The sequence below is a fragment of the Gorilla gorilla genome, chromosome 13 (genome assembly GCF_029281585.2).
Source record: "Gorilla gorilla gorilla isolate KB3781 chromosome 13, NHGRI_mGorGor1-v2.1_pri, whole genome shotgun sequence".
Classification (NCBI taxonomy): domain Eukaryota; kingdom Metazoa; phylum Chordata; class Mammalia; order Primates; family Hominidae; genus Gorilla; species Gorilla gorilla.
The window spans coordinates 82,470,186-82,492,876 of record NC_073237.2 but is presented as its reverse complement, the minus strand read 5'-3'; the positions used below and the strand labels follow the sequence as shown (position 1 = coordinate 82,492,876).

The 22,691-nt window shown below is 41.6% G+C and overlaps 2 protein-coding genes across 11 annotated transcripts in view; both read left to right on the top strand.

The window, feature by feature from the left end:
• The window catches only part of TUT7 (terminal uridylyl transferase 7), a 65,253-nt gene extending 64,036 nt beyond the window's left edge, over window positions 1-1,217 (top strand). For 4 of the 5 annotated variants that reach the window (XM_004048197.5, XM_004048198.5, XM_055350702.2 and 1 more), the window contains one exon: window positions 205-1,217. In XM_004048197.5, the coding sequence (XP_004048245.4) occupies window positions 205-272 (68 nt within the window). In that variant the 3' untranslated portion in view covers window positions 273-1,217. The remainder of the gene's footprint in view (window positions 1-204) is intronic. The other variant, XM_063696512.1, reaches the window with a different exon arrangement.
• A 3,668-nt stretch (window positions 1,218-4,885) lies between these two features.
• ISCA1 (iron-sulfur cluster assembly 1) overlaps window positions 4,886-22,691 on the top strand; it is a 160,316-nt gene continuing 142,510 nt past the window's right edge. For 2 of the 6 annotated variants that reach the window (XR_010130252.1, XR_010130253.1), the window contains exons 1-3: window positions 6,199-6,573; window positions 14,717-14,770; window positions 16,847-16,952. Coding sequence is in view for 4 of the 6 variants with exons in the window: in XM_055350697.2 (XP_055206672.2) it covers window positions 6,352-6,573; window positions 14,717-14,770; window positions 16,847-16,952; window positions 21,203-21,435 (615 nt within the window). In the remaining 2 variants the exon portion in view is untranslated. The other 4 variants (XM_055350698.2, XM_055350697.2, XM_004048194.4 and 1 more) reach the window with 4 other exon arrangements.

Here is a 22,691-nt window from a genome sequence, read left to right as displayed (position 1 = left end):
GAAAGAATTTTGACTAAGCTTATATTTAATTAATCATGTGCATATATACTTTTCAATATCTAGTCTTATTACTTGATTCAAAACAAGTGACCAATTCTAGTATGAAGTTTTTGTGACTACTTAATAAGAAGTAATTTTATGGCTTTTGTCATAAAGCGAGGCTTGTTTCATTTATATTGGGTTTTGTTTCTTCCCCTCCTCTAGGTAGCCTTTCCAGTAAATATATGACTCAGGGAAAAGCCTCAGCGAAGAGGACCCAGCAGGAATCATGAGGGAAGGAAAATGCAGCACTCTAAATGGCCACTCAGGCGTTCCTATTCACTCGGAAAATTAGGTTCATTTCACAGGACACAGCAGTGTAGATCAGGCTTCAACTTAACATTTAAGGGAAATGTCAGATTTTTTTTTTAATTTAATGAAATTGTTAATGAGGAAAAATTTTTAATATAGTCTTATCTACCACACATCCCCATAGATTTAAGGATTTTAATAGAAAGTCATGATGTATGTATTTAAGCCACGTTAAAAGAAAAAATATAACTATGGACCGGTATTCAGTGAATACAGTTTCATGGTTTTTAATTCTTTCAAAGCACATTAAAAATGGTGTGCTGATAAACCCCAAGTAAATTAACCCTTTTTCCGTATAAATCCATTTTTTGTTTTGAAGAGGGGAAATTATATTTATTGTTGTTTACTGAATCCTGGTGTGAAAGCATATCAGATATGTATGAACTGCTACTGCTGTACTTCCGATTTACGGACATCATTTTATTGCTATTTGTAGACGTGATAACATGAACATGAGTACCTATTTATGTGGGCCTTCAGTGGATGGGCAGTGCCACTCAGGTCTCTGGGGTTTCCCTCTCTAATTTTAAGTAAATTGACATATAACTACTATGCTTATAAAAATGAAGTAAGGAAAACAAGTAGTCCTGTTTGCCACTAAAAACATTTTCAAAGGAAAAATAAAATGAAAGTACTTTTTACTTTTTATGATACTCAGAAATTAGGATGAAGAACTTTTAAAATTGCTGAAGATCAAAGAGGTTATCTCTGCCAGTCACAAGTGTGGCTGGTGTCATTCTGGGTCTGACTGGAGCCCTCCTGGACTGTTTCTTTAATTTCAAAAGCCCTGCAGACATAGTACCTGGTCAGAACTATGCCTCGGTTTATTTATCATTTTGAAATAAAATCAAAATTTCAACCTGTAATTTTATCTACATTATTTTCTAGTGAAAGATTCCTAAATTTCCTGGAAAAAAAAAAAAAAAAGATCAAGGAGTGAGAACATTGGGAATGATAGTAAGAGGAGTTTAACAAAAAAGAAGAAAGGACAAATATACTCCCCTAAAATAGTGTACACAGACTTCCCTTTGACTTGTGCCCTTGCAATCATTGGTGTGTGTTAACATCCAGTGTGTTCCAGGCTCTGGGAACATATAAATTTGTTATTATAAAAGGCACAGATGGGGATGGGGGGCGGGGAATTTGTAGGCAGGGAGGCTCAGGGGGTGCTTGCTGGACGAACATTCTGGATGTTTGAGGACTCAGAAGATGCGCTTTTTTAAACAATTATTTGAAGACAGTCTAGCTAAAGACGAATCATATCAAAATTAAAGACTTCAGAATTTGGAGGCCATGGTAGAATTAGTGATCATTCCCTACTCATTTTGAACGCAAACTAATGAATGACGCAACCTGGGCTGATGCTGCTCTACGTGACCGTCCTCAGCTGCCCCCTTCTGGTTTCTTCTCTTTAACTCATGCATGAAAGTCGACTAGGCTTACAATGCTTGTCACACTTTTCTTTGAAAAGCCTATTGATGCTGTTCTGTTGTTTTCTAGCATTATAGCAGAAGACAAGTCTAAGACCAGGCTGATTTTTGTTCTCTTGTAGGTTTTGTTTTTCTGCCTGGGTGCTTCTGTTTTTTAATTTTATCCCTGTAATTCAGAAAGAAAACTACCTCAATATAGAAATACATCTATCCAGTGACTTTTCATGCTAGGAAAACTTCAAGTTTAATGTCTACATGACTGGCTTAATTTTTACTGTCATTCTGGTGCTTCCTGTTTCTAATATGGATTTTCTCATTGCACTTCTAATTTTCTGGAATTTACCTCACTGACCTTCCTTTACCTCTCATTTTTTTTAGTTTACTTATATTGTCTTCCTTTTCATAGGAGCCATGTTTTCTTGTATCCCTTTAAGGATGTTAAAAGTTTCGTACATTTTAATCTGATCCTTAGGGTAGCTTCTGCTCAAAGTACTGGGTCTTTTGTTTGATTTTCAATACCTCACACTGGATCCATGGGACAATGAGCAGTATTTGCCAGCAGGCCTGGATAATGGATTGCCCTTGATTCTTTACTTGGATGTGGTCACAGCCCCATCTTGCTGCCCCAGCTGGGATGCCAAAACGTCTGCTCTTTGCTAAGTCCATTGGCCTAGCTAGCTTTCAAGTGCAGCCGGCTTATCTGTCTTAAGCTGTACAAATGCCCCATTACCAAAGTTCTCCTTGCCACCTTCTCTCAGGAACAAAAATATGAAATCTCTTTTGTATAGCAGTGGTCCAGTGGCCCCAATCTATGATGTTTAAAACTCTTGCTCGGCTGGGTGCAGTGGCTCACCCCTGTAATCCCAGCACTTTGGGAGGCCGAGGCAGGCAGATCACTTGAGGTCAGGAGTTCGAGACCAGCCTGGCCAACATGGCAAAACCCCGTCTCTACTAAAAATACAAAAATTAGCCGGGCTTGGTAATGGGCATCTGTAATCCCAGCTACTCAGAAGGCTGAGGCAGGAGAATCACTTGAACCCAGGAGACGGAGGTTGCAGTGAGCCAAGATTGCACCACTGCACTCCAGCCTCAGCGACAGAGCAAGACTCCGTCTCAAACAACAACAACAACAGCAAAACTCTTGCTCAATGTGTGCAGGATCAGCAGTGTGCAAAAATGTTTTTAAATATTCTTAGATAACTTCAGTGTATTTTTCTTCTTGAAATATGTTTGACAAATGACTTCTGCTTTTAAATCTTTCCTGAGTGGAAAAGATCCTGGATAAATACATCAATAGAGTTCAGTGTTACAAGCAAAAATATACACACACACATGTTGAAAACAGAATTTAACAAATCCCTGTAAAACTGTAAAGCCCTCAGTAGTTTTTTCTTTGGAAGCAGGCATATTTGGACAGCAGCAGTCAAGAACTACATAGACTTTCCACTGAATGGAACTCTAGACTTAGACAAGGTCTGGCCCACCTCGTTTTCCAGCTGTGTGGCAGTCCCCTAATCTCAGGCAGTTCAGTTTCCATTCCTATAAAATGTAAACCATTCTTGGCTTTCCACACAGTTGTGATAATCAAGTGAGGTCTTACCAGGAAAACACTTCTTTAAATGTCTAGAACTATGAAACTAATGCCTGAAGTGCAGGGTGAAACAGTTCCCTATTGTAAGTTCTGTCACATATTAGTGGAAATCTAAAAGTGGTTACAGCTTGTAACTCCTTTGACACTTCCCATACCCACCTCATTTTGACACCACTGGACAGCTGCTGCTCTGAGATAAGCTCACATACTGCTTAAATAATCGTGAAAATTATTTATTCTAACATAACATTATTTCAGGGACTTGTGCCAGTTTCAAGTGATATTAGAAACTAACAAGTAGATTATGTGACTTAATGCTTATGTGCAAAACAACTAACCAAGTTAAAAACTGAATAGTGGGGTTTTCTTTTTTGTTTGTTTGTTTGTTTGTTTTTGTTAAATAGTGGGTATTAAATAGAGGAAAGAAGTCTGTTAAACATACACAGGATCCTGAATCAGAAAATTGAGGACTAGATGTTTTCAATAGTGTCTAATGCTCTCTACTAAAATCCTTGAGTTTCAGCATCTGTAAAACTGCCATGCCAGTGCTTCTGCCCTACTCAGTTCAAAGTTGTGAGGCTAGTATGAGATAATATAATATGCTCATGGAGTTTTCTGAATCTTGTAAAGTGCTGCACAACTGTGTAATGTGTCAATAACTGAAAAAAAAATGACACAGCATCTTTTATTTTTATTAAATTTTAATTTTAGGGCTGTTTTAGGTTCACAGCAAAGTTAAGCAGAAAAACAGAGCTGCATATATCCCTTGTTTCCACATGTGCCCCACTGTCACTCTGCACCACAGTGGTACACTTGTTACAATCTTAAACCTACATGGACACATCATTAGCTCTCAGTGCCCATAGTTTACCTTAGGGTTCACTCTTGGTGGTGTACATTGTGTGGGTTTTGACAAACGCATAATGATATCTATCCACCATTACAGTAGTTTCACAATACATGGCATCTTTAAATACTCATTAACAATTACCATTTGAGTGAGGCTGTGTGCCTTGCACCCCTCTAAGGGCTTCTCCTGTATTAACTCATTTAATCTTCACGATATCTGTAGGAGGGAGGATATGAGATCCCAAACCCCCAGGTAGTCAAAGATGAAGGCCAAGAAACAAACCCACCACACCACCACCTCTCTATGTCCCTCCCTCCCTCCCTTCCTCCCTCCCATCCCTTTTTCAGTTTCTTTCTTTCGAGATGCAGTGTCGCTCTGTCACCCAGGCTGGGGTGCAGTGGCGCAATCTTGGCTCACTGCAACCTCCGCCTCCCGGGTAGCTGGGATTACAGGTGCCCGCAAACACGCCCGGCTAATTTTTGTATTTTTAGTAGAGACGGGGTTTCACCATGTTGGCCAGGCTGGTCTAGAACTCCTGATCTCAAGTAATCTGCCCGCCTCCGGCCTCCCAAAGTGCTGGGATTACACGTGTGAGCCACTGCGCCCGGACCCCAGTTTCTTTTATTTTCTTTCTCTCTCTCTCTTTCTTCTTTCTTTCTATCTGTCTGTCTGTCTCTCTCTTCCTATCTTCCGTTCTTTCTTTTTTTTTGAGACAGAGTCTCACTCCGTTGCCCAGGCTGGGAGTGCAGTGGCACGATCTCAGCTCACTGCAACCTCCGCCTCCCAGGTTCAAGCGATTCTCCTGCCTCAGCCTCCTGAGTAGCTAGGATAACAGGTGTGCACCACCACACCCGGCTAATTTTTGTATTTTTAGCAGAGATGGGGTCTCACCATGTTGGCCAACCTGGTCTCGAACTGCTGACCTCAGGTGATCTCCCCGCCTCGGCCTCCCAAAGTGCTGGGATTACAGGCGTGAGCCACGCGCCCAGCCCCCAGTTTATGTGCAGATAAGGCTTAGGAAAAAAAAAAAAAAGCGTCCTCTTATTGTCAATGCGATTGCATTTCTGTAGCAGGAAGTCAGAACTACTTGATGGAATTTTGAACTATCCTTTCAGAAACTGCAGGAGATCAAAGATAAACTTGGCTTTAAAAAATGTTTCACTGATTAGTTCTTCCCACATTCAAACACTGCGAATCTGTCCTCCCCAGGACTGCTTCATAGACCCCTCCTGCCCTTTTTCCTTCACTTCTAGCACTTCAATGACAAATGCCACCTGTCTTGATGTCCTCCTCTCTTCATCTGCTAGCGCTGTCCTGCCAGTATCTCATTCTTCCCTGGCCCCTCTTTACCTGGCTTCCTGTGTATGCCTGAGTACCGCGCCTGTGCACAGTGTCTGGTGCTCAGGAATACTGCATCAAAAGGCAGAATTAAGCCCCTGAGCAGCCAGGACAAGGTCTGACAACACGTTTTAAATCGAGTAATTGTTGCTCGCTATAAATGTGACTATTCACACTGCTGCCCAGTCACATTTTCAAGTAGGGTTGGTTCCCAGTTCAGCACCAGAATGAAAACTGCATTAGTCACCACCCTTCAGCATCCCCAGCAGTACAGCACGCTGGGGAGAAGGGTGGAGGGTGGCGATTACACAACTCTGCGGTAACGCCATGCTCTTAAGAACAGCCTAGTTGGACCACAAAAGAAGAATGAAAATGGATGTAGATGTCTGGGCATCGGAACGATCACTCTGCATTTGAGAGCATAAGCTCCCAGTGCAGGGTTGACTTATGCGTCCTTAAGTGTCACCGCCTATGATGGTGTTTGTCACGGTGAGTATTAAAGCAGGGGGTGACGCTGCACCTTGCCCCGGGGGCAGGTGGTGAAGCTACGTGCATCCGGAGTCAGCAGGTCTGAGGTCATTCCTCGCCCCCTCCCGCCCGCTCCCCGACGTCACGCCGACTCCGTCCTCGGCGGTGAAGACATTCCTCCCGGGCCCTGCGCCCTGCAGCGTGGTAACCCCACTGCCGGAGACCGTGCGCAACCCAGCTGCTAGACCCCCGGCGTTGAGCGGCAAAACCCCGCCCTGAGCGGCTTGCCCCGCCCCCGGCTCGTCACTCATGCAACTCACCCAATGGTGGCGGCGGGGGGCGGGGCTAGGGCTGAGGGCGCCGTGCGCCGAAGCTTGTGGCGTCAATGCGCCTGCCGTGTCCATGGAGAGAAGCTGAAGCAGCCGACCTTCGGCCCGAGGCACCGGGGCGCCGGGACGGCGAAGATGTCGGCTTCCTTAGTCCGGGCAACTGTCCGGGCTGTGAGCAAGAGGAAGCTGCAGCCCACCCGGGCAGCCCTCACCCTGGTGAGTGCTCGCGGCGCGCGGCGGGGCCCGTGACATTGCTCGCGTCCGCCCCGTGCAAGGGGAGGTCACGGCGGCCGGGAGTGGGGCCGCAGGGACGCGGACACGTCAGACCTCGGCGTCGCTCCGACCCGCCGCACAGCCTCGCCGCCTCCTTCGCCTCCGGCCCCTCTTTGCAACGATAAACAAGTCCGGGGCGGGGCTGCTCTCTGGCCCCCGGAAACTACGTTTCCCGTCAGGCCGCGCGGCAACCGCGTGCGGGCCGGAGGGGATCCCGGGGGTGGGCGTCCCCGGGGGCCGATCGCCTCCACGCTCCCGCCGGCCTGCGCTGTTCGGCCGCTCTGGTTAAGCAGAGGCTGAACGTGCCTGGTGCCGGGGGTTCCCGGTGGTGGCCCGGAGTCCTAGCCGGGAGGTGCGTGGGGTGGGGAGGGACCAGGCTTTCCGAAGGACCGCTGTGTCAGGGCGACAGCGTTCGCAGAGGGCGAGCACAGCGACAACAAAGCCCCCGGCTCCTGCCGAGGTCACGGCCGCGGCGCGCAAAGCGTTACTTGCCGGTGTCCTGGGTGATTGAGGCCTTTGAAACTCCCTCTGTGCCTCCAGCAAGCATAGGCTCTTAGGACAAAAGATGAGTTTACAGCGTTTTCTGGGTGAAAGGTCAAACACTCAGAGGGCACCAGAGTACAACCATTGATTACTTAGAGAATTCACTGAGCTCAGTGTTCCGGCCGCACCGTTCAGTTTTTTAGTGGAAGGAAAATCCACATAACATAAAATTAGTCCTTTTAAAGGGTACAATTCAGTGCCATTTAAGACATTCACAGTGTCGTGCAACCATCACCTCTATCTAGTTCCAAAATATTTTCACCCCAAAAGAAAAATTTATGATTACGTTTCTACATACACTCCCCTTTTACTGAAGGAGACGACTTTATGCAACCATTCGCTTAGAGACTGGGGAAAAAAAACGATTTAAACTGACTCATCGATTCTGTTGCATCTAATGCCAAAAGGGCCTATTACCAGAAAATAAGTTTGTAGCAAAGTAGAAGAAAATTGTGATCAGGTGAGAGAATTTATTTTTATAATCAATTTTTTAGGCCTTTGATATTACCCTGATTATATATGGTACTACTAGTATACTGATTATGTATCATTCTATATTACCTCTTTTCTGTAGGAGCAAGCTTATTTTCATACATAAGCTTATGTATGGGATGTAGAATTAAACAAGGTTTTAAGAACTAGAGGGCACAACTCATTCTTTGTGTCTCTTTCAATCTCAGTAAGAATTATTCAGAATTCTTCCACTGGTAATGGTAGATCCAGGAAGAGCCAGAGGTTCAGGAACAGTTTTTGCCTTTTCTTTTTTGCTTTTTAGCAACCCTATTAACTGGGGGTTTTTTTTTTTGGTTTTGTTTGTTTGTTTGTTTTTGTTTGTTTTGTTTTTGGAGACAGGGTCTCACTCTATCTCCCAGGCTGTAGTTCAGTGGTGCAATCATGGCACACTGCAGCGTCAACCTCCTGGGCCCAAGCGATCCTCCCACCTCAGGCTCCCAAGTCGCTGGGACCACCGGTGTGCACCATCATGCATGCACCTAGGGTCTCCCTGGGTTGCCCAGGCTGGTCTCGAACTCCTGGGCTCAAGCAGTCCACTGCCTCAGGCTCCCAGTGTGCAGGGATTACAGGTGTGAGCCACCATGCCTGGTCCCTGATGTCTTTCTCCATCACCATTTGACATGTTACCTCTTCCTTCAGAATTTCTTTTTTTTTTTTTTTTTTTTTTTTTTGAGACAGGGTTTCGCTGGGTTGCCCAGGCTGGAGTGCAGTGGCGTGATCTCAGCTCACTGCAGCCTCCGCCTACTGAGTTCAAGCAACTCTCTGCCTCAGCCTCCTGAGTAGCTGGGATTACAGACGCCCGCCACCATGCCCGGCTTATTTATTTATTTATTTTTGTATTTTTAGTAGAGATGGGGTTTCACCATCTTCACCAGGCTGGTCTTGGACTCCTGACCTCGTGATCCACTCGTCTCAGCCTCCCAAAGTGCTGGCATCACAGGCATGAGCCACCGTGCCTTGCCCTTCCTTCAGAATTTCTATGTCAGTCCCTTTCTCTCCATTCCTAGTCATTCAGCAGACATTTATCAAGATCTGCTCTGTTTCAAGACAAATGAATGAGTTATACAGTTCCCAGCCTATGGGGCACAGTCGCAGGCCAAGCCTTTGCCACCTCTTACTAGGAGTAATAGCACTGCACATTCTCAGGCTTGGTCTCTCTCCACACTTGCTCCCCTCTGCTTCAGTACATGTTATCATAGCAGTTCTCAAGGTATCCATGTTGCCTGACTCAGCTGTTCTGATTAACTTGCAGGAGTCTAGTCTGTACTCTGTTGTCCTACTTACAGTATGGCTGACTTTAGAAGCTTCTCAGAAGCTGTACCAGAGAGAAGGCACATCAATGCTGTTTTCCACACAGCCTGTGTTGGTGGGCTTGCAGTCATTTTAGTTCCAGCATTCGTGCCCTAGTCAGGACACTATGGCGTGTATTGCTCTTTGTGCTTAGTTTAACATCAGCATGTATCGTCAAGTGCAAAAGTAGTGATGCCGTCAAAGGCCTAATGAATGGAGACAGATAAGAGAGCAAACAAAAGTATATGTAATTCAGTAAAACTGATTGGAAGAGGTAAATGTTACTTGGGTCTAATAAGTAGAGACAGATAAGAGCAAACACAAGTATACCTAATTCAGTAAAACTGATTGGAAGGGATAAATGTTACCTGGATATATAAATTTTGATGTTAAGAATTTGACATGTTGCAACATTTGAAAAGTGCTATATGTGTGGAGTCTACCAGATGTCAGCAAAAGGCTAGGAAAAGTAACTGATAATATAACACAGTTCAATGCTGTCATTATCAGATTATCTACATCTTCCCTATTTCCCTACATATCTAGAAATTGACAAGTGGAATTGAACTTGCAGGAGCCAGATGTGATTAAAGAATCTGAAGAGTAAATACTGCCCTGCTTGCAGACAGATTTATTTCCATCATTGTACAAGTCAGAGCAACTCTAATTTGTAGGACTGGGGTGGATCACAGCTGTGCATTAAAACTCAACCAAGTTCTATGAGAGAATGATGGTGCACAGCCACTATCATTCTTGATGAATTCATTGTGTACAGAAGGTGCCTTAGGGCTTAACTTTCTATTGGAGTCCAGTTGAGAAGCTAGGAAATGCTTAATGCTCAGTAAGGAACTGTGTGTTAGTTCATTGGACTAGAACCAGAAGTCCTTTTGAACAGTGACCAAGCACTAAGATTTCTATACGAAGGCAGTTTAGGAAATACTACACAAGAAGCACTGGAAGTAGCCTAGCAGTCTAACAGTGAAAGGATGGTTAAGTACATGAGAGTAGATCCTGTTGGTGAAGGATGTAGTCATTGTAAATTATGCTTTTTTTTAAGTTTCAGAGTTATAAATCTTCATTCTTTGACTTATGCTGTGCAAATTATTTAATCTTTAATACCTAAATCACAATGGCAGGAATAAAAAGATGATACGTTTAAACCATTAAACACTTAGAAGGTGCTCAGTAAATGGTGAATATATGTTTATTACCATGTATCAAATGAAAAAAAATAATTTGTTAAATTGTTTCAATGGAGGCTGCAAAATTATGTATATATGCCATGATTACAAACCTTTTTCTTTTTAGAGACAGGATCTTCCTCTGTCACCCAGGCTCATATGCAGTGGCATGATCATGGCTTACTGCAGCTTCAAACTCCTGGGCTCAAGCAATCCTTTCACCTCAGCCTCCCAAGTAACTGGGACTACAGGCACATGTCACCATGACTGCTAATTTTTTTTTTTTTTAATTTATTGTAGAGACAGGGTCTTGCTCTGTTGCCCAGGCTGGTCTCAAACTCCTGGCCTCAAGCCATCCTCCCACCTTGGCCTCCCAAAGTGCCGGCATTACAGGCATGAGCCACCACACCTGGCCTACAAATATATATTTGTATATTATATGTATTTTGGGTGTGTATATACACATATACACAAATAAGAAAAGACAAAAGAGAATGCTTTTGTCTTTTCTTATTTTGACACTCTAATGCCAGCCATGGCTGTTAAAGAATGATTTTAATAAAATACACTGTACTTGTTCACTGGCTCTATTTATGTACCATCTTTTGTTCCCCCAGAAAATTGATATGTTGACATTAAAATGCCATGTTTGTAGAGAAATTAAGTTGTAGTTGTTGGCACATGTTTAGTATGCATAATCACAGAGTTAACTTTAGCTTTGAATTTAATTTAATTTTCTTAAACAGCAAAAAATGAAAATTGCCTGGGGAGTTACTTAAAGAAATACAGGATTGAGAATGAAAAGTTTCTCCTACAAGGATTAGAAAGCGTGTTGCTATGAAGTAGTGATAAAACATTCATCTACAGTGCCTTTTCCCTTAATTTTAACAGCAGAAACATCTTGGAAATATATATATTTTTCAATTAGGCCAAAATATCTTACCTCAAAGATAACCTCTCACTTTAAAAGTCATATTCCTGTGATTTGCATGTGAGTAAAAACCATCATATTTTAGTGGGCTTCAGGAAGCTCTTAAATTTTAAAACATGGGCCAAATCTCAGGTAAGCTATATTCATTAATAGTACATAAATTTCTTGAGAATTACATGTTTCTTAGTTGTTCTGGGAAGTGCACTGGTACTGGCAGGCTGCTAGGCCCTGCAGCATGCTGTGTAGTTGAAGATTTTATGCTGTTTCTCACATGAATTTTACCTAAGCACAAAGTTGCCAGAGCATGTAGACTTAAAGCAGGGTAGGATTCTTAGCCTCTCCCTGGTACTGAGACACAAAAAGTACCTCTTATAGCTCGATTTTTTTTAAGTCCCAACTCTTCCCTTTTAACCACTCTCCCTTGTTCTGAAAATCAGATCAGTCACTTTGAAAGTTCGAAGAACCTTTTCCCTTGGTTGAGTACTGACCTGGGCTGTCCGTCATTAGTAACACCCTCCCAGTGGAGTAGGTTTGGTTTTGGCCTGACACAGGAAAATTAAGACATGTGTTTAGTTCCTGTAACAGCAGCTTCCCAGGCACACAGGTTCCTGTTGAATGTTACTTTTCCCTTAAAGAGTCCTTCAGTATGAGATGTGAACATCAGCAACTTTGTGATAAGTAGACCAATCCCCACGAATTGCTTTCATTTACTGTGTATAAGTGTTTCCTGCTAAAAGTTGAGAAAATAAGAAAATAGATGACTTTGTAAAACCAAATTAGATAATTTAGAAAACCACTTGGAGATAAAAAAAATTATGTATTTGGGGCTGGTAAACGGAGTAGTGTGACAGACACATTTGTTTTGTTTAGATCATGCAGTGGTGTGCCCATCTGTGCCTTTGATCCACTCAGATTAAACCAAGACCACGTTTCAGATTTTAGTTCCCGCAGCTATTTTCCGTGGCTGTGCCTTTTTTTTTTTTTTTTTTTTTTTTTTTGAGACAGAGTCTCACTCTGTTTCCCAGGCTGGAGTGCGGTGGCATGATCTCGGCTTACTGCAACCTCCACCTCCCGGGTTCAAGCGATTCTCGTGCGTCAGCCTCCTGAGTAGCTGGGATTACAGGCGCATGCCACCATCCTCAGCTAATGTTTGTATTTTTAATAGAGACGGGGTTTCACCATGTTGGCCAGGCTGGTCTCAAACTCCTGACCTCAAGTGATCCTTCCACCTCGGCTGACCTCAAGTGATACTTCCACCTCGGCCTCCCAAAGTGTTGGGAATATAGGCATGAGGCACCAGGCCCAGCCAGGCTATGCCTTTTTAAAATAAACTTACAGAAAGCTATTTTTATTTGACAGTAAGTGATTAATTTCTTCAGCATGCACATAGGAAAATATGGTGAAAATTTACATGTGGTTGATAAGAAAGCTAGCTTTTATTGACAATCACTTAGAACAGGGGTCCCCAGTCCCTGCGCTACAGACTGGTACTGGTCCATGGCCTGTTAGGAACAGGGCCTCACAGCAGGAGGTGAGAGCAGCAGGCAAGCCAAGAATTACCACCTAAGCGAGCTCCACCTCCTGTCAGATCGTCAGGGGCATTAGATTCTCATAGGAGCACAAACCCTAGTCTGAACTGCAGGTTTGAGGGGCTAGTTTGTGCACTCCTTATGAGAATGATGCCTGATGATCTGTCACTCTCCCATCACCCCTAGATGGGACCATCTAGTTGCAGAAAAACAAGCTCAGGGCTGCCACTGATTGTACATTTTGATGAGTTATATAATTATTTCATTATATATTACAATGTAATAATAGAAATAAAGTGCACAATAAATGTAATGCATTTGAATCATTCAGAAACCATTCCCCTTATCCGTGGAAAAATTGTCTTCCACGAAACCAGTCCTTGATGCCAAAAACATTTGGGACCACTGCTTTAGAAGGGTAACGAGCACTTTAAAAAATAATAACTATTTCTGTAACTATTTAAAGTTGGTATTCTGTGACTCAAAAAACAAAAACAAAACCATAATCCTGCTCTTCCCTGTTTTCTCCTTCCGCCCTGTGTGCTACTTCCTGCGTTGGAGGACTGCGTGCCTTCTTTTCTGACAGAACCATGGGAAACCATGGGCCTTTAGAGGCCCACCTACTGGTAGTGGTTTGTTTTTTTACAGTGACATGTAATAAGAAATGTATATACACAGACACTATATATTAATAACTGAATTAAAAGTTTTACTAAACAACATTCACGTTTTTAAGTGCAGTGCATTGTTTTCTATTTAAAATGTTTAAGACATGTTGGTCTTCACATTCTAAATTGCTTTCATGCCCTTCTAAACTGGGTCTGTACTGTGTTTAAGCATGCTCATCTAGCTGAGCCCCAACCCCGACAGGGCAGGAGAGCACACTCTAGGGCCATCCATTGGGCTGGCTCTTCCAGGTGTCAGTCCTGGCCTCAGTTTACTACCAAGTCTTAGGTCGTAATATCCAGACTTTGAGACTTCACAAGCAGTCTCAAAGACTTTACTGTACAGTAAAATGTCAGTACAAGGGACTGGAGGGCCTGCAGAGCACTGCCAGCTAGAGGAGCTGATAAAGTAGGAAGGACGCACGTAATGTCTTCATTATGATGTACTCTCATAATCATAATAATACTTGGCTTTTTTGTGCCTGGCACTGTCCTGAATGCTTTCCATGAGTTTAAATATTTAATCCTGGCAAGAATCAGGAGGAGGAGGAACTATTATCCCTGTTTCACCAGTAAGGGAATAGAAGTCAGAGAAGCCACTTAAGGTGACTGCCCTGGAGGCACAGCTAGGAAGTGGGCCAGGAATGTCGGGGAACAGCCTCCTTCCCAAAGAAGTGGGGTTGGCAACATCGACCTATTTCACACAAACTGTGATGTTTTTCTCATTTTGAGGCCCACTGAGCTATGTTAAAACAGCATTTCTCTGGGAAACAGCTCCTCCTTGTTCTTATTTCTGTCGTTGACTAGCTTAGTTTTGTTCATCTAGATCTCCTGAGATGTTGGTTTAATCCACGATGAAAAAAATCTATGTGAGCATTTGGTGGGACTGGTGCAAGAAGCACACCCTGGGTTATTTTATGCTGGTAACACTGTTTCCTCAAGCTGTGCATTTTGATGGATTAGAAATGGATTGTGAGTAAGAAAAAAAAAAAAAGCAGTAGGATTAATAATCAACAGGAAAAACACCTGAAGGTTGGCCTTCCCAGTGAGATGCTTGATTCCTTCATTGGCTCTTTGTCGTAGGCAACATGCTGGTTCCTGGGCATAGAGTTGGTGCACAAAATAGATGCTGCCCAGAAAAATAGCATTTGTAATGTGAGTGAATAGCACCATAGAGAGAAGGACAGGGAACCAACCTGGACTGAGGAGCAAGATTAAAAGGATGTTGCTAGCAGATTTTTTTTTTTAAATAAAGAGGATATTTTGAATTAGGTATAGTTTATGTGTTTCTATATAAAGTCCATAAGGTACCCTGGCAAGAATGGAACATAAATTTGTCACATGAATTTGCTAAAGACAGACTTACAAAGACTGATAAATATGAGGCTTTGAATAACAAGTTTTGTAGCTAAAAACATCATTTTCTTTTTTCAGACACCTTCAGCAGTAAACAAGATAAAACAACTTCTTAAAGATAAGCCTGAGCATGTAAGTAAAACCAGTTAATTATTCAGTAAAAAACTGAAGCTGTATTTTCAGAGTGAATTTATCCCATGATATACAGTATTATTTCATTTGGGGGTTTTTATTTAAAATGTAAAATATTCTCAGGATTTTTTAAAAATTCAAATAATACAAAAGGGTATTTAACTAAAAGGAAGTCATTCTTTCAACCTGACTCTTCGTCGTCATTCTTCCTTCCAAGAAGCAATCTCTTTGGTATCCTTCCAGGGATAATGTATACATTTGAAGCGGCTAGACCTGATTTTCTCAGCCTCCTCACAGTTGACACTTTAGGGCAGATTGTAGAATGTTTGACAGCATCTGTGGCCTCTGTCCATTAGATACCAGTAGTACCCCCTCTTTGCCTCAACCAAAGAATCCACATATGTGGAACCCACCGATACGGAGAGGTGACTGTATAGAGTAAAAGTATGGTGAGTACTATTTCACCAGCAGTTCCTGATTCTACAAAGCTTTGGTTGTCACAACCAAAAATGTCTCCCTGAGGGCAACCACTGGCCTAGACTGGGCTCGTTATTCCTGTGTATATCTCTTCCTACCATAAATTTTTTTGTTACACTTTGCTTTTTACCCTTAATAATGTGGCTTGAAGATCTTTCCATGTCATTATGTAATGATCTGCCTCCCTTTCTTGGCTGCATGTAGAGTATATTCCATTGAACAAGTTTGAGTTCTTTAACCAGTCCCCATATTAAAGGGTCGTTTTCATTCAGTGCTGCCGCAAACACCATTCAGCAACTATTTAGTGTCTGCAGTGTGCCAGGCTCATTGTTCTAGAACTGTAAGCATGGCTTAGTCCACCTACATAGGATCCATTCCTAGATACAGAATTGTTGAGTTAGGGATGTGTGTATCATCTTAATTGTACATTGTTAATTGCCGATGGAATGCTGTAAATCATTTCAAGTAATGGATTGCAATATTTAATAATTAGACGGTGGGGTGATTTCTGGTTTCTGTTGTTAACCTACATTACAATGTAATGGAAGTTCTCAAACCTACCTTTTAAAATTATTAAATTTCAAAGGATATCAGTGTTCTGATTCAATTTGGATAGACCAATGACTAGACTACAAATTGGCCTAATGAAACAAGAATTCGGCTTTGTAGAATCAGGAACTGCTGGTGAAATAGTACTTATGATACTTTTGCTGTATACAGTCACCTCTCCGTATCTGTGGGTTCCGCATACGTGGATTCAATCAACCATAGGTCAGAAATATTTGGGAAAAAAATAGAAGGTTGCATCTGTATTAAACATGTACAGACTTTCATTCTCTAAACAATACAGTATAACAACTGTTTATGTAGCATTACATTGTTACAGGTATTCAAGTCCTCCAGAAGTTATTTAAAGTACAGGGGAAGATGTATATAGGTTATATACAAATGCAGTGCCATTTGCATAAGGGACTTGAGTATCTGCAGATTTTTGTATACTCAGTTAGTCCTGGAACCAATTTCCCATGCATACTAAGGGATGACTGTATTTAAATGAAAAATCAGCTCAGCTCTAAGACAGAGAACTTAGGTAGATACTGTTTGAAAATTGCATTAATGTAAACATTGATACTTTTAAACTGCTGTTTGGTCACTTTTTTAAACTCCTTTTGTCTGTATTGACTGCAGTCTTTTGCTTTCTGGTATTTGAGACTGTACACAAGTCTGCACTATAATTCAGATCCCATGTAGAGATAGGATTGCCAGATGGTGGACTATGAACCCTGGTGAATCCTAACCATAAGGAAACATTCAGAGGGTATCTCACAGAACAAGGTAGAGCAAAGACATTTTAAATAAAGTCCCAGGCTGGACGGGGTGGCTCCTGCCTTGTAATCCCAATGCTTTGAGAGGCCGAGTTGGAAGCGTTATTTGAGTCCACGAGTTTAAGACCAGTCTGGGCTACATAGTGAGACCCTGTCCTACAAAAAAATAAGAGAAAGTCCATTTTGGTACGAGGAGGCTACTGTCACTTTATTAGTATAATTGTTTAATCTGTACTACTTTAAAACCAAGTTTATATTTTCACTTCTTTTTCAGGTAGGTGTAAAAGTTGGTGTCCGAACCAGGGGCTGTAATGGCCTTTCTTATACTCTAGAATATACAAAGACAAAAGGAGATTCTGATGAAGAAGTTATTCAAGATGGTGAGTTTTTAACAAACATTTTTTGGGCACGTTGTTTTGCCTAAAATTATTAGCCTTGCACAGCACAAAGTAAAAAATAAGGATAGTAGCAGGAATTATGTAAATAATGCTCACTGTGTGTGTAGGAGTTGTTTGATGGAATTTCATGTATTAACTGATTTATACACAATGCTGAATGTGGGTGGTACCATATTATCCCTGTTTTTCTGATGAAGAAACTGAGGCACAGAGGGGTTAAATAGTTTAAGGTCATAATAAGTGGCCTAGTAAAATTCTTTCCAGAGACTGCTCTTAGTAACTAATTGATAAATTATTATATAAGCTTGTTTTAACTATGAAAGATCATTGTTGTGTCCAAAAAGTGAACCAGCCTTAAACCTCACAGTAAACCAACAGTTTTCGTGTAAGCAGTAGTTTTATATCTGTGTCAAATAAGTACAAGTTGATCATTCCAATCCAAAAATCTGAAATCTGAAATGCTCCCAAATTCAAAACTTTAAAAGTGGGTGCTGACATGACACTCAGAGGAAATGCTCATTGGAGCTTTTTGGATTTGGGATGCTCAAGCAGTAAGTATAATGCAGATACAGTCATACGTCACTTAACATTGGAGATACATTCTGAGAAATGTGACGTTAGACAAATATCCTGGGGTGTACTTAGACAAACCTAGATGGTCTGAGAAATGTGACATTAGACAAATATCCTGGGGTGTACTTACACAAACCTAGATGGTAGAGCCTACCATATGCCTCAGCTAGATGATACAACCTATTGCTCCTAGGCTACAAACCTGTACTGCATGTGACTGTGCTGAATACTGTGCACGGTTCTGACACAGTGGTAAGTATTTGTGTAAACGTACCTAAACAAAGAAAAAGTATAGTGAAATTTCTTTTATTATTATTATTATTATACTTTAAGTTTTAGGGTACATGTGCACAATGTGCAGCTTAGTTACATATGTATACGTGTGCCATGCTGGTGTGCTGCACCCATTAACTCGTCATTTAGCATTAGGTATATCTAATGCTATCCCTCCCCCCTCCCCCCGCCCCACAACAGTCCCCAGAGTGTGATGTTCCCTTCCTGTGTCCATGTGTTCTCATTGTTCAATTCCCATCTATGAGTGAGAACATGTGGTGTTTGGGTTTTTGTCCTTGCGATAGTTTACTGAGAATTATGATTTCCAATTTCATCCGTGTCCCTACAAAGGACATGAACTCATCATTTTTTATGGCTGCATAGTATTCCATGGTGTATATGTGCCACATTTTCTTAATCCAGTCTATCATTGTTGGACATTTGGGTTGGTTCCAAGTCTTTGCTATTGTGAATAGTGCCACAGTAAACATACGTGTGCATGTGTCTTTATAGCAGCATGATTTGTAGTCCTTTGGGTATATACCCAGTAATGGGATGGCTGGGTCAAATGGTATTTCTAGTTCTAGATCCCTGAGGAATCGCCACACTGACTTCCACAATGGTTGAACTAGTTTACAGTCCCACCAACAGTGTAAAAGTGTTCCTATTTCTCCACATCCTCTCCAGCACCTGTCGTTTCCTGACTTTTTAATGATTGCCATTCTGACTGGTGTGAGATGGTATCTCATTGTGGTTTTGATTTGCATTTCTCTGATGGCCAGTGATGATGAGCATTTTTTCATGTGTCTTTTGGCTGCATAAATGTCTTCTTTGGAGAAGTGTCTGTTCATATCCTTTGCCCACTTTTTGATGGGGTTGTTTGTTTTTTTCTTGTAAATTTGTTTGAGTTCATTGTAGATTCTGGATATTAGCCCTTTGTCAGATGAGTAGGTTGCGAAAATTTTCTCCCATTTTGTAGGTTGCCTGTTCACTCTGATGGTAATTTCTTTTGCTGTGCAGAAGCTCTTTAGTTTAATTAGATCCCATTTGTCAATTTTGTCTTTTGTTGCCATTGTTTTTGGTGTTTTAGACATGAAGTCCTTTCCCATGCCTGTGTCCTGAATGGTAATGCCTAGGTTTTCTTCTAGGGTTTTTATGGTTTTAGGTCTAACGTTTAAGTCTTTAATCCATCTTGAATTTTGGTATAAGGTGTAAGAAAGGGATCCAGTTTCAGCTTTCTACATATGGCTAGCCAGTTTTCCCAGCACCATTTATTAAATAGGGAATCCTTTCCCCATTGCTTGTTTTTCTCAGGTTTGTCAAAGATCAGATAGTTGTAGATATGCGGCGTTATTTCTGAGGTATCTGTTCTGTTCCATTGATCTATATCTCTGTTTTGGTACCAGTACCATGCTGTTTTGGTTACTGTATGCCTTGTAGTATAGTTTGAAGTCAAGTAGCGTGATGCCTCCAGCTTTGTTCTTTTGGCTTAGGATTGACTTGGCGATGCGGGTTATTTTTTGGTTCCATATGAACTTTAAAGTAGTTTTTTCCAATTCTGTGAAGAAAGTCATTGGTAGCTTTATGGGGATGGCATTGAATCTGTAAATTACCTTGGACAGTATGGCCATTTTCACGATATTGATTCTTCCTACCCATGAGCATGGAATGTTCTTCCATTTGTTTGTGTCCTTTTTTATTTCATTGAGCAGTGGTTTGTAGTTCTCCTTGAGGAGGTCCTTCACGTCCTTTTTAAGTTGGATTCCTAAGTATTTTATTCTCTTTGAAGCAATTGTGAATGGGAGTTCACTCATGATTTGACTCTCTGTTTGTCTGTTATTGGTGTATAAGAATGCTTGTGATTTTTGTGCATTGATTTTGTATCCTGAGACTTTGCTGAAGTTGCTTATCAGCTTAAGGAAATTTTGTAAAAGATCAAATGTGGTCGGGTGTGTTAACACAAGCCTGTTGTCCCAGCTACTCAGGAGACTGAGGCAGGAGGATTCCTTGAGTGTAGGAGTTCAAGAATGTAGTGCACTGGCCAGGCGTGGTGGCTCACCCGTGTAATCCCAGCACTTTGGGAGGCCGAGGTGGGTGGATCATGAGGTCAGGAGTTCACGACCAGCCTGGCCAACATGGTGAAACCCCATCTCTACTAAAAATACGAAAAATTAACTGGGTGTGGTGGCACACGCCTGTAGTCCCAGCTACTGGGAGGCTGAGGCAGGAGAATCGCTTGAACCCCAGGAGGCGGAGGTTGCAGTGAGCCGAGACCATGCCATTGCACTCCAATCTGGGTGAAAACGTGAGACTCTGTCTCAAAAAAGAAAAAAAGACATCATAGTGCCCTGTGTTCTTACTGTGAATAGCCACTGCCCTTAAGCCTGGGCAACATAGCGAGACCTCCATCTCTTTAAAAAAAGAAAAAAAAAAAGGAAGAAGAAGAAGAAAATAAAACATGGTACACCTGTTTGTGGCACTTACCATGCATGGAACTTGCAGGACTGGAAGTTGTCCGCGTGAGTCAGTGAGTGAGTAGGGAGTGATGAGTGAATGTGAAAGCCTAGGACGTTCCTCTGTAGTACTATAGACCTTATAAACCTTGTACACTTAGTCTTCAATAATAAATTAACCTTAGTTTACTGAAACTTTTTTACTTTGTAAGCTTTGGGGTGTTTTTTTTTTTTTTGACTCTTTTGTGATAACATTAGCTTGAAACACATTGTACAAATATACAAAAATTTTTTATGTTCTTATTCTATAAGCTTTTCTCTATTTTTAATTTTTTTTCTTTGTAAACATTTTAATTAAAAACTAAGACAAAAACACACGTATTAACTTAGGCCTCCACAGGGTCAGGGTCATCAATATCCCTGTCTTCCACCACCTCCCCTCATGCCATTGGAAGGCCGTCAGGGGCAGTAACACTCATGGAGTTGTCATCTTCTGTGATAATGATGCCTTCTTCTGGATACCTCCTGAAGAACCTGCCTCAGGCTGTTTCACGGTTAACTTTTTTTTTTTTTTTTTTGAGACGGAGTCTCGCTCTGTCGCCCAGGCTGGAGTGCAGTGGTGCAATCTCGGCTCACTGCATGAACTTTTTTTTTTATAAGTAGAAGTACACTCTAAAATAACAATAAAAAGTATAGTAAATACATAAAGCAGTAACATAACCATTTATTATGGTTATCAAGTATTATGTAGTGTACATAATTGAACATGCTTAGACTTTTATATGACTGGCAGTATAAGTTTGTTTACACTAGCATCACCACAAACACCTGAGTAATGGGTTGTCTTGTGATATTATGGTGGCTACAGCATTGCTAGGCAATGGGAATTTTCAGCTCCATTATAATCCTTTTTTTTTTTTTTTTTAATTTGAGACGGTCTTGCTCTCTCGCCCAGGCTGGAGTGCAGTGGTGTGATCTCGGCTTGCTGCAACCTCCACCTCCCTGGTTCAAGCGATCCTCCCACCTCAGCCTCCCAAGTAGCTGGGATTATAGGTGCCCACCACCATACCTGGTTCATTTTTGTATTTTTATTGGAGCTGTATTATCAACTCACGTTTTTGAGGAATCCTGTATTTCCAATTTTTATTAAAAGCTATTTATTATAATTTAATTTATAATTAAAATTAATTATATTTGCTGCTGCCCCCTTCTTCCACCCTATAATCTGTTAAAACCTATCTAAAATAAATAATTTATCTTGTCATTGGAAGTAATGCACTTAGCTTGCAGTTCTTACCTACATGGGAGAATGAGGCCTAGATTCTTAAGTGTGCTTTCTTATTAAACTAAAGTTATAACTATCAATAAAGACCTTTTAAAAATGTATTATTTTAAAAATTATAACACATTATAAACCTTAAGATTTTCATCTTAAAGAAGAGGTGACTTAATTATATATTGTTTATATTTAGCTAATGGCTCAATTTCTTGTAAGGAAGAAAGTTTTTTTGTTGTTTCGTTGTTTTGTTTGTTTGTTGAGACAGAGTCTTGCTCTCTTACCCAGGCTGGAGTGCAGTGGCACAATCATGGCTCACTGTAGCCTCTGCCTCCCGGGCTCAAGCAATCCTCCCACCTCAGCCTCCCGAGTAGCTGGGACTACAGGTGCCCACCACCGTGCCCGGCTAATTTTTGTATTTTTAGTGGAGCCAGGGTTTTGCCCTGTTTCCCAGACTAGAAAGCTTTCTTAAATTGATTGTATTTGTTGGCTGGGCACTGTGGCTCACACCTGTAATCCCAGCACTTTGGGAGGCCGAGGTGGGAGGATCACTTGAGCCCAGGAATGCAAGACCAGCTTGGGCCACGTGGTGAAACCCTGACTCTAAAAAAATTAGTTGGTCCTGGTGGTATGTGCCTGTAATCCTGTGGGAGGATCGCTTGAGCCTGGGAGGTGGAGCTTGTGGTGAGCCATGATCATGCCACTGCACTCCAGCTGGGGTGACAGAGCGAGACTCTATCCAAAAAAAAAGATTGTATTTACAAAGATGCTGACCTCTACCTGTGTAATTACTAGGGAATAGTACCTGTTTTCCGTCCTGTAACCAGAAAAGACTGTTGTTGTACTGATTGATATTATGAAAATAGCCCCATTGTATCACAGTCCTTTGTATATCTTTAAGCTTGAATCCGTGTATCTAGTGTATTGCAGAATTTTCATAAATTTTTTTTTTATTTCATAAAACTCATCGAGAATATACATTTTCTTCACGTTGCAAACTGGAAAAATGAGTGAAGTATAGTGAAAGGTAAATTCTAATTTTGCATAAAATTGTCATGGAATTTACTTTTATAAAATTCTCCCCTAATGTGATTGTGACATAAATTCATGTGTGGGAAAGGAGGGGCAGACAGGAAACTGAATGCT